This window comes from Scylla paramamosain, chromosome 34 (genome assembly GCF_035594125.1).
Source record: "Scylla paramamosain isolate STU-SP2022 chromosome 34, ASM3559412v1, whole genome shotgun sequence".
Taxonomy (NCBI): domain Eukaryota; kingdom Metazoa; phylum Arthropoda; class Malacostraca; order Decapoda; family Portunidae; genus Scylla; species Scylla paramamosain.
In genome coordinates, this window is record NC_087184.1 from 7,093,888 (window position 1) to 7,106,342 (window position 12,455).

Sequence of the window (12,455 nt, forward strand, 5' to 3'; positions counted from 1 at the left end):
GAACCAGTTCCTTCTTGTCTCTTTTTTAAACCTAAATTTTTTCAAGCCTGAACCCGTTATTTCTTGTTCTATCCTGGTTACTGATCCTAAGAATTTTCCTTACGTTTCCCTTGTTATAACCCTTGTACCACTTAAAGATTTCTATCAGGTCCCCTCTTAACCTATGTCTCTCTAAAGAATGTAGATTTAACAGCTTCAATCTCGCATTGTAAGGAATACTCTTCATCTCCTGTATCCTCTTAGTCACTCTCCTTTGTACTGATTCTAATAGGCCTACATCCTTCATGCATTACGTAGGGTGATGAGGTTTGACCAGAGCCAAATATAACTTTAATATTACTTCTACTTTTAACACTCCTAAAAATGAATCATAATACTCTATTTGCCCTGTTTCTGGCCTCTATGCATTGCTTTCTTGGACGAAGTTCAGAACTAACTATAACTCGTAAATCTTTTTTGTACCCTGAACCTACCAGAGCTTCGTTGTTTATTGTGTATCTGATGTGTGGGTTTCCTCTACCTACGCTAAGTACTTTGCATTTGTTGATATTAAACTGCATTTGCCATCTGTCTGTCCATTCGTTCATCCTATCCAAATCTTCCTGGAAGGCGATGGCAACCGATTCTAACCTAATTAAGCTACCTATCTTCGTGTCATCCGCAAATTGAATGACATCACTACTAATTTCATTATCCAAGTCACTGATATATATATATATATATATATATATATATATATATATATATATATATATATATATATATATATATATATATATATATATATATATATATATATATACGAGTATATATCAAAAGCAACAATGATCCTAATACTGATACCTGTGGCACCCCACTAATTACTTGACCCCACTCGGATTTAGAGCCGTTTAATACAACTCTCTTTATCCTGTGTAACACCTTCCCATCTATCCCGTGCGCCCTAACCTTTCTCAGGAGCCTCTGATGAGGTACCTTGTCAAACGCTTTACTAAAGTCCAGATATAGGATGTTATAACTATCACCATTATCTGCTTCCTCGTAAACTTTACTGTAGAAACTTTACAAGTTCATCAGGCAAGACGTGAAGCCACGCTGTGAATGATTTATCAATTTATGATTGTCTAAATGCTCCCAAATGTTCTTCGGTATTACTGACTCCATTATTTTACCTACAACAGAAGTTAAGCTGACAGGTCTATAATTAGACGTTAAAGTTTCACCTCCTTTCTTAAAGATGGGTACTACATTCGCCTGCCTCCACATTACTGGTACGTTGCCTGACTAAAGTAATTTTCAAAAGACAGAAACTAACGAATCACTAATAACCTCTTTGCATTCCTTAAGTAATCTGGGAAATATTTCATCTGGTCCTGGTGTCCTGAACTTTTTTAGCCAATCTATCTCCTGTTCCATTATCTCCTTAATTATGGTAATATCTATCAGCTTCTCATTCTCTTCTGCTCTAAACATCTGCTCACTATTCGGCATTTCCTGCATGTTTTCCTCGGTGAAGACAGTTAAAAAACGCTCATTCAGAATTTTACTAGTTTCCTGCCTAGAACTAACTAGCTCCCCATCTGCTGCCTTTAATGGAACTATCGTTTCTCTATTCTTCGTCCTATATACCAGATAAAATCCCTTGGGTTCCGTCTTCGCCTGGCCGTCTACCTTTCATTCATTATTGTTTTTAACTTCCCTCGTTAACCTTCTGACTGTTCTAATTCATTATATAGTGGCCTGAAAACCTCTTCCCCTGCATTTAATCTCTGATATATACTTCTCTTCTGCCCTATGTAGTGTTTTAACCTAACAGTCATCCAGTTAGGGTCACTCCTCTGTGATCTTATTGCTCTATATGGGGTGTTTGCTAACTGTCCTGTATGTAATTTATGAACGAAATATTTATACAACTCATCTACATTTACTTCCCCTAATCTCATCTCGGCCCCATCCATCCTCTCCACTCCATCTTCTACTCGCCTCGACCTCACCTCGCCCATCTCATCATGACCTGACCCTCCAACATACTCACACATATCTCACCCTCTCTCACTCCTCCAACTCTTCCGGTCATTTCTCCCTCCTCTTCCCCTTCCCCTTCACCCTCACACCTCACCCCACTTCCCTCACCCTGCCTTATCTCTCTCAACTCCGTCCTGGACCTTACCTCTGCCAGCATCCGTTGCCAACTCAACTCCTTGGAGGTACTCCTTGGAGGTCAACTCCTTGGAGGTACCTTTTTAATCCCTCAAATTCTGCTCTCCTAAAGTCAGGTGTTTTACTGGTGTTGTTGCTTCTAAAAGTTTCCTCCCATTTTAAATTGTACCTAATTTCCCAATGGTCACTGTTACCTAGCTGTCCTCCAACCTCTACCTGCGTGACTGCTTCCTCCCTGTTAGTAAGAATTAAATCTAGAATATTATTCCCTCTTGTGGGGTCTAAGTTTTTTTTTTTTTTTTTATGTAGGAGGGACACCGGCCAAGGGCAACAAAAATCTAACAAAAAAAAAAATGCCCATTGAGATGCCGGTCCCCGAATAGAGTTCGAAGCGGTAGTTAAAAACTGAAGGATAAGTATCTTGAAGCTTCCCTCTTAAAGGAGTTCAAGTCATAGTAAGGTGGGAATACAGAAGCAGGCGGGAAGTTCCAGAGTTTACCAGAGAAAGGGATGAATGACTGAGAATACTGGTTAACCCTTGCATTAGACAGGTGAACAGAATAGGGGTGACAGAAAGAAGAAAGTCTTGTGCAACGAGGCACAAGATTACCTGTTTTAAAAAGTTTTCCTAAAGTACCTTAAGAAATTCCTCTGCTTCACTGTTACCCACCATCAGGCTCCTGTCAATATTCCTAAAATTAAAATCGCCTACTACACATACCTGACTGTACCTGCCTACTCTATTTATTTCCTGCCATAGTGAGGTGTTAATTTCCTTTGTACTCTTCAGTGGCCTGTACACTACTCCCAGTACTACTGACTGTGATCCTTCTTTAATATCTACCCATATCGACTCTGTTTTGCTATCTGTTTTAGTTTTACAATTAATACAACATTGTAACGTGTCCCTAATGTTCAGCGCGACGCTTCCTCCTCTCCTGTTTTCCCTGTCTTTATAGAATAGTGTATAAATTAATAACAGGCATGAGCGAAACTTGTTAAATTATGTTCTTTGCATCGATAGTATTATTACGGGGAGTGAAGAAAAATTGTAAATAGTATGTAATTTATTCTACCTTCCCTACATTCATTCGTGCAGACCAAATCACATAATCTGGATTTATATTTTGTGAGACTGGGGGGGGGGGGAACCTTAGGCAGCCGGACATCTTCCGGTGAATTTGAGTCTAGTCAAACGCTAGAGCGGCTAGATCTATCTTGACGTGAGGAATTTGCTTGCCTTGTTTGAATAGCAAGAATATAACAACGTAAAGCACTACTTTGCCAGTAGTTTGATGAAGCTCGATTGCCAATGTATTATGATTTAGTACCATAATCTGAAACACTTCTGGCCTCACCTTGACTACCTTCAATAAGTTCTACTTGAAATTACATTGGTTTTAAAGTTTTTTTTTTTTCTTTTTTTTTACGGTTCTGGTGACAGATTAACCAGATTTCTCCATCATTAACAAGAAAAACACTTTTGAGAATCCGGCTAATCATCTCTGTGACGTTTGAAAACGGATGAGGGAAGAGGGGAAAGTGTTTCTGAATACATGCTTTAGTGTAGGTAAATAATACCTATAGCTCAGATGTGCAAGAGGAAATAAGGGAAGTAGTATTTAAGTGATATTTAAGGTGAAGGAAGCAATACTCACGTGTCGTTGCAGCAAACCAATGAGGCCCGTCCAGGAACCATTGGGCTGCTGGTGGCCGTACACGCGGTGCTTCGATATCATGAACTGGAAACTAGAGCATCGACCGTCATCAGTACATACCATTCCCCGCCTCTTACCATGCGGTGCTTACGTTCACTAACAAATATTATCTTCATTTCTGGCAACTCGTGTATAGTAGTAGTAATAGTAGTAGTAGTAGTAGTAGTGGGGCTAATGACCTCCAAGTAATGGAGCCCCTAATTGACACATCAATAAACATGGGGTGGAGGTATTATTAAAGTTGTAGTAGTAGCAGTAGTAGTAGTAGCAGTAATAATAATAATAATAATAATAATAATAATAATAATAATAATAATAATAATAATAATAATAATAATGATAATAATAATAATAATAATAATAATAATAATAACAACAACAACAATGATGTTAATAATCAGTGTGCAGTAGTTACGGATGTCAGTGCCACTTACACCAGTACTCAAGTTTTTGGCTTTCTACAGTCATGATATACAGAATGGAAAAGTTTAGACCCAGAGGTAAACCTCCTAGTGACGATCGCCAGGTAACTGACACTAGCTACCTATGCCTTGGCGCAGGATTCTTGCTAGATTACAAGCAGAATCGTGCAAACTCCATTGAAAGGCTCCAGTCAAGATCTAAATACCAGAGCTCTGACCATATCCATCCAACCCTCAGTTAATACTTTCATTCAGTACCGATAGCACTATGAAACACGACTTTTGTCTTTGACAAGCAAGTGTTATTTTCCGACTCTTTTCATTGCAAAACAATAGAAAATGCCCATTATTCCTGCCAAACTTTGTTTTTGTGGCTTTTAGTATTTTTTTTTTTTTTTTGCCCCAAAATAGATCAATTTCGCCATTTTCACCATTTTTGGACAGAAAAAAAAATCAAATGATACGGACATTTATTTTAAAACTGAAACTAATTTTTAGGATTAAAAATGATTTTTTTTTCTTTTATTTGCGTGAATACAACAAATCATTTTCACGTATGAGCCCCAAATGTAGTCTCTTATGATTTTTTTCATTGAAGGATCCCTGATATCTCTGTTCAAAGTTCAGTATATCTTGGTGGAAGCGCTCCCCTCGTTTTTCTGAATATGCTCCCATATTCTCCTTGAAGTTGTCGAGGTGAGCATCTAGGATATGGACCTTCAAGGACATTCTGCAGCCCATCTCACCAAAACTTTTCACTAAAGATTCAACCATTTCCATACAGTTATCAGCCATGTTGTTGCCAAGAAAGCCCTGTACTGCAGCAATGAAACACTCCCAAGCTTTTTTCTCCTTTTCTGTGAGCTTCTGTAGAAATTCTGAGCACTCCATAATTTTCCTTACTTATGGTCCAACGAAGATGCCAGCTTTCACCTTTTCCTCTGAAAGCTTAGAAAAGAAGTCCTGAAGATATTTGAAGGCAATAGACTTCTTGTCAAGACCTGCAACAAACTGTTTCATGAGACCCAGTTTGATGTGTAGTGGAGGAAACAAAACCTTGTGAGGATTCACCAATGGTTCATGTCTGATATTGTGTTTTCTCACCGTAATGTCAATCCTTAGAGGCCAGTGCTTTCTCTGGTAATGTGCTGCTCTGTCTCTACTGTCCCAAAGGCAAAGAAAACAGGGATTCTTGGTAAAACCTCCTTGCAGTCCCATCAAGAAAGCCACCATCTTGATGTCTCCAATAACTTCTCAGCCATGCTTGTAGTTCACAGTTTTCAGTAGGAACTTTACACAGCTGTATTCCTCCTTAAGATGCACAGAATGAGCAAGAGTCAGAGATGGATACTTGTTTCCATTGTGCGGAAATCAAGCTTTCAGGATTTTGGAAGAGCTATCAATGAAGTCTCCATTTATCTGCATTGCAAGCAATTCCAATAGCATCAAACAAGCCTGATACATCATTGCAGCAGCATAGCCTGTCCTCCTTTGCAAAGAAGCTGGAGAAATGTTTGTGACGTTTTCTTTGGCTGGTCACTTGCACACTGTCATCAAGTAAATTCCATTCCTTCAGCCTTGAAATCAAAAGCTCACCATTTGGCTTTGTCAAACCAAGATATCTGATGAGGTCATTGAGGTCTCTCTGGTTTGGGTAGTAAGGAATCCTCTCAACTACAGCTGTATCTGTGATGTCACAGTCTTCCTCTCTGTTTAGTTAATCTTCTGACCTGCTGCTTTCTTCAGATAGTTGACTTCTTTCTGGAGGAGCTGGTACTGGAAGATCAGCACTGTGTGGTACTGGTGCAATGGAAGATGGAATGTTTGGATAGAAAACAGCAGGTGCATTATTTCCCAGATCGCCGTTTGAAAGGATCCACCATGTAGAAAAAGCAGTCAGTCGAGTGATCAGTAGGTTCAAACCATATTCTAGGAATAGTAAATTCCAAGGCACTGTTTTCTCCTCTATACCATCCTGTAAAAGAACAACAGTGTCAGTTTCTGTTAAACTTATTTTATTTTCATTCTTAATTCTTAATAGGATTTTACTCTTGAAAAATTAACAGATACTTTACCTTTTAGTGTTCTTTTACAGTGCTCACAAGCAAAATGAGGTGCCCAGGTCTTGTCTTGGTCCCCAGCTGGCACAGCAAAATATGCTTTGTAAGCTTCACACATTTTTCCAGATGCTGTCACAGAGAACTTCTTTGCTCTTGTCTTGATGAATTGACCATATATGTATCAGAATGTATTTAGAGAATGACTGTAGCCTCTTGATGCCATTTCACCTCTTGTGATGTGTCTTCTCAGACAACCAAAGCAGAAATGACTGGTGGTCTGCAAGCCCCTACTTTTATATTGTCAAACAGTATTCTAGAATATTCTCAGTCTTTCTAGAATGTGTTCCAAAATGTTCTAAATCTTTCTAGAATATTCTTCAACCTACTTTAGAATATTCTTAATCATTCTAGAAAATTCTTGCAGATTCTAGAAAATTCTTAATACTTCTACATATTTCTATTTTATTCTAGAAAGTTCTAGAGTATTCTGGAAATGTTAACACTGAATAGAATGTTGTTAAAAATGTTATAGAAACTCCTAAAAGTGTCTGGTAGAACACTCTGGACGATTTGAGATTTCTGAAATGTAAGCAAATTCTTCTAGATATGAGAAATTTTTTGCTTGATCTGGTCAGTTCAAGAATTATTTTATTAAAATTTTAAAAATCTTTAGAACACATTATATACTTTCTTTCATTGTTTAACTTATTTGCAACATTTCAAAGGCAATTAGATAAGCAACAGAAATTTTGCAAAGGTCTTTACCTGACATGAAAACCAATAGTAACCCATACTATAATGAAATGTAAATTCGTTGTTCTAACCACAAAAGCAAAGTTTTAGGATCAAAATAACTTCTTTTATATTTTGTTTAGATGGAAATAACTGGAAAATTATGGTTTGGGGCCAAGGACAAGACGGAAGTGAATTTTTGTTACATAATGCAGTTATCGTTCGGAACCTCATATTTTGTGAACACAGAACTATTAACAAATGAACGAAATTTAAAGGAACTTACCGAATCCTATGACAGTACTCCTCGAATCTTGGCTGATACGAGTGAAAATGTGACATCATTTCTTTTTTTTTTTTTTCGTGACTAACGAATTTAAATGAGACAAACCCTGTATGATCAGATTGATATGAAGAAATATGACCATGTGTAAAATGTAGTAGCATACTATCATGTAGTCAGTGCTGTCGTCTGGTGTGTGTGTACTCAGTACATTAACCGGACTTGACGCGTCCGATACCCAATCAGTGATCGCCCGAACCTCGGGAGTCGGGACCCTGTGTTGTTGTCTGTCAGTTGCATTCATAGAGGGAATGTGTAAAGATTACAAATTCGTTCAAATACCAGAAATGGATATCTAGTTGAAAACAGAGAAATTATCAGGAAAAAAAATCCTGAAAAGTAATCCTTGACTATATTGTCTGGTAAGAGGGGCGGTTGCCACTGAAATTAATGATGAAGAAGGCCAGAGAGAAGCACACACACACACAAGAAAAAAAAAAAAAAGACGCAGGGTGGAACAAGATGATATGAAACAGCAGAGTGAAGCATAGGGTTGATTGAAGGGGAAGACAGAGCTTTCTACTGAGAAAGACAGAGCTGGAAAAAAAATAAATAAATAAAATAAAATAAAAAATATGATGAAAACTATATCGCCTTGAGATTTACATGGATTGGTGATGCTGAAAAACCAAGTCCATAATGTGTTCTTTGTAATGAGGTTCTAGCTAACAGAAGTCTCAAACCTTCTTACTTGCGCTGCCATCTGCAAAATAAACATAACCTGAAAGACAAGCTAGTAGATTTCTCAAGTGCAATCTGAAAGCATTAACATAAAGATAAAAAAAAATATTGGCATCACATTCAGGTACTGGATCTAACAAGAACTTTCTACGACCACCATACCTTGCAGGCAACACTTTAACAAAAAAGGAATGCCACACACGGCCGCGGAAGAAGTATGCTTGCCAGTGACAGAAGACTTGGTAAACTGCATGTTGGGGGAAAAGGTGGCGAAAAAGCTAGTCAAGATTCCACTTTCCAACAATATTGTGGCCCGCGACAATGACAGTATGTCATCAAATATTCTCTGCCAGCTAATACGTTTTATCAAAGACAGTGAGTTTTACTACCTGCAAATTGATGAATCAACAGATATTACAAATTTGGCTAATCCTTTGGTTTATGTTCGCTTATATATATATATATATATATATATATATATATATATATATATATATATATATATATATATATATATATATATATATATATATATATATATATATATATATATATATATATATATATATATAGCACAGTTTATGAGGAATTTTTGTTTTGTCGGCCTCTTATCACTCGTTCAAGTAGAGAAAATATTTTTAATTTAATCAACAATTTCATGAAAGACGGGCATTGTTCTGGGTGAGTGTGGTCAGTACCCGTCACTTTAAATTCATTATTTGAAATACGATCCTTCTCACGTTTGGCCTTATTTTTTTTTTTAGTTCATCCCATTTTGTTTTTTATACTCTTACTTTTTAGCAATTTAGAAAAATATTTTTACCATATCATACTTTTCTTTTTAATATCAATATTTTAACTTGGAATCACTGTCGTTTTTAAAGTTTTGCAGCGGCGCCATATGGTCGCGATGTTGCGGTGCCATAATGTCAGTCATGAAAGATTGTAGGATTCAATGTGAGGGATGTGCAGGAGTGAATATTGATGGAGCAATGTCATTGACAGAGAAACATAAAGGACTTGTAGCTTTTATCAAGAAAATTGTTCATTCAGTTTCCTGAGTTCACCTCATAAAATATGCCAGCTTAGCTGCTCTCTGTTCTTAATGATTTAGTGAAAATTGTCAATTTCATCAAAACTCGCCCATTTAATTCAAGGATTTTCAAAGTTCTGTGCAAGGAAATGGGCAGTGAACATGAGACATTGCTTTTTGCATATTAGAAGTGCGATGGTTGTCAAGAGGCAAAGTTCTGACAAGGCTTTTTGAACTTTGATGTGTTCATTTTTTTATGGATCACCCATTCGATTTGTCTTCTTACTTGCATGATGAATAATGGCTGCAAAAACTTTGATACTTGGCAGACATTTTCTCAATACTGAATGACTTAAATCACGGTGTTTACCACACAAAACAAAGTCGAAGCAATGATAAAAAAAAAATAAATAAATAACATTTTGGTCAAGCTGTGTAGTCAGATTCCATTAAGTATTTTCCTTTGCTAGATGACTTCACTGAAATAAGTGAAATCGTCTTCAAAAAGTGGGTGAAAAGTCTTATTTTTTAACACTTCAAACAACTAAGTGAGCACCAACGGAGATACTTTTCTTCCAGGGACCTATCATACACCTGGATACGCATGTATGGGGAGGGGGTCCACTCTGGAGAATGACTATGTACTCTTCTAGACAGGGTGGAATCAAAAAACTTTTCGTCTTATCAACTCCTCTCCTCTAATTGACTGTTTTCAGCCTCTTCATCATCTCCGCAATGTTGCATCTCTTGTTATCTGCTATTTCCATGCCAACTATTCTTCTGATCTTGCTAACCGCATGTCTCTCCTCCTCCCGCGGCCTCGCTGCACCCCTATTCTGCCCACCTCTCTAATACAAGAATTAACCAGTATTCTCAATCATTCATCCCTTTCCTTGGTAAACTCTGGAATTCCCTGCCTGCCTCTTTATTTCCACCTTCCTATGACTTGAACTCTTTCAACAGGGAAGTTTCAAGACACTTATCATTTTATTTTTGACCACCGCTTTCGACTCTGTTCGGAGACCGGCACCTCAAAGGGCCTTTATTTATTTATTTATTTTTATTTTTTTACTGCAGTTTTGTTGTCCTTGGCCAGTGCCCCCCATGCATACATAAATAAATAAATAAATAAATAAATAAATAAAAATAATATAAAATAAAAATTGAAGTTTCTCTCTTGATCAGACATCTGCCACTTAAGGAACAGGAACAGATAGAATACTGTAGTTGTCACCTGATGGAGAATCGCAAATACAATTCATACAAAAGCCACTCGTGGATTTCTGGGTAGAAATCATGGAAGATTCGGGTGATTTACCCTGGTGACCATTGAGATTATTGATGCCCTTTGTCACAATATATCTATGTAAGGCTGGCTTTTCTGCATTTACAGCTGTGAAGACGAAGTATATCCAGAGGATGAATGCTGAGAAAAATCTGAAAATCAAACCTTCTTCAATTGTTCGGGAGTTTGATGACCTGTGTGCTGCAATGCAGGCTCATCCATCCCACTAATTACTAACAGGTAAGCTCTGGCATGTTATTAGTCTCTTCTTAACAAAACTCCTGTTTACAATTGGCATAATTTCTTGCGCATATTCGTAAGATATGATACAATGATTTATTTACAAACAACTGATATGAATGATATCATTGTGTTGATTATTAATAATAGTAAACATGTGAGCTGTATAAACGTAATGAAAATGTAATACATACGTAAACGGTAACAAAAATGGTGATGGCTGTATGAGGGGAGTGCGTGGCCTCGATTATAGCCTGAAAAGTTTGGGAACCGTTCATCTAAATAATTATTTCGATCTTGCCCCCAGTAACGTCTACCACAGGCTGCTGAGAGAAGTTGAAATAAAGTGTTTGAAGTGTTAAAAAATTTGGACTTTAATTTTTTTAAGTTAACAGAAAGAATCAAACAAATAAATTAATTAATTAAATTAAACAAAATTAATTAAAGAAATGAAATTGCCACCCGGAAAACAAAACATTACCTGAGTTAACAGAAAAATCAAATTGATAAATGAAAAAAAAAATAAAGAAAAAAAATCAAATAAAGAAAATCTTCACGCGAAAAGCATGCACCGCATGACACAACCAGCTCGGGCCACGTATGTTGTGATGCACTTATGAACAAACTTAGGCATGATTTCCAAAGGTTAGAAAATGGGGAATATTCCGCCAGCAGAGAATAAAGCGGAACATTAATATTTGCACTCACCACATGCCGAGGTGGCGCTCTATGATGTGCAGGATGGTTACCACGGGGCCGCTGTACTGGTAATTGCCTGGCGTGCCCGAAATTAGCACGGCGTGTCCAAACTGTGAAGGGAAAACATTCAGACACAGGGTTACGATGATACTACTCACGGTACTGTTCTAAGAGCACTATTATATGAAACACTTCTGTCCACACTTACATTATTTTCAAAAGGCTTTAGTTGAAGCTACACGGGTTTTTAAGGGAATTTTTAGGGTTTTAGTGATAGATTAACAAGATTTCTACCTTACTAACGGGAGAAGTACTCTTGACATGGCTAATCATCTCTGTGGCTTTGAAAATTGTCGTGTTGACAGAGGAAAGCGTTTCTGAATACGAGCCTCAGTACCGGTGCAGGTTCACTCGAGGTCTATCCAAAAATTGGGATCAGCGCATGCGTGAACAGCATGCCAGATGTACGGTTCGATGCTTCATTTGCGCCGTCACAGAGTGATCATCTCCTCGTTGCTCTGAGGATGAATTTGGTAGATGATATATTCGGCTCATGGTTTCTTGGGACGGTTTGAATACTCAGATACATTATTTTCATGTCTAATGCTATTGTTCTTACATTTTTTTGTCATCTTCGTTGCCTCAACAAAGTCTTCTTTTGGTTTCCAGTGGACCACACTCGATAGGGAACGAATTCGCTTGTAAATACTAAACATGGCGAAAGCGAGGAGATACTCACTCCGTGACGACAGGGCGCAAATGAGGCACAGAACTGTACATCTGGCATTCTTTTCACGCATGCTCTGATCCCGAGTTCTGGATAGACCTCAAGTAAACCTGCCCCTGGACTAACGGAACATTGACTCGAAGAAATGTAGAAATGTACGTACCAGAACGAATCAAACGGCAAGCGTACATCTAGGCCCAGTATTCTGAAACGCTTTGATCTCTCACTACGATTATGTTCAAAAGCCACAGAGATGATTAACCGGGTTATCAAGAATGTTTCTTCAATTGATAATATATATATATATATATATATATATATATATATATATATATATATATATATATATATATAT

The 12,455-nt window shown here is 37.4% G+C and overlaps 1 protein-coding gene across 1 annotated transcript in view; it reads right to left on the reverse strand.

Annotated features, from left to right (window-relative positions):
• Window positions 1-12,153, reverse strand: part of LOC135089958 (glutamate receptor ionotropic, kainate 2-like) — a 31,606-nt gene extending 19,453 nt beyond the window's left edge. The window contains exons 1-3 of the mRNA XM_063986145.1: window positions 12,113-12,153; window positions 11,383-11,535; window positions 3,819-3,909 (exon numbers count right to left, since the gene is read on the reverse strand). Of these exons, the coding sequence (XP_063842215.1) occupies window positions 3,819-3,909; window positions 11,383-11,535; window positions 12,113-12,153 (285 nt within the window). The remainder of the gene's footprint in view (window positions 1-3,818; window positions 3,910-11,382; window positions 11,536-12,112) is intronic.
• Between the last annotated feature and the right edge of the window lie 302 nt (window positions 12,154-12,455).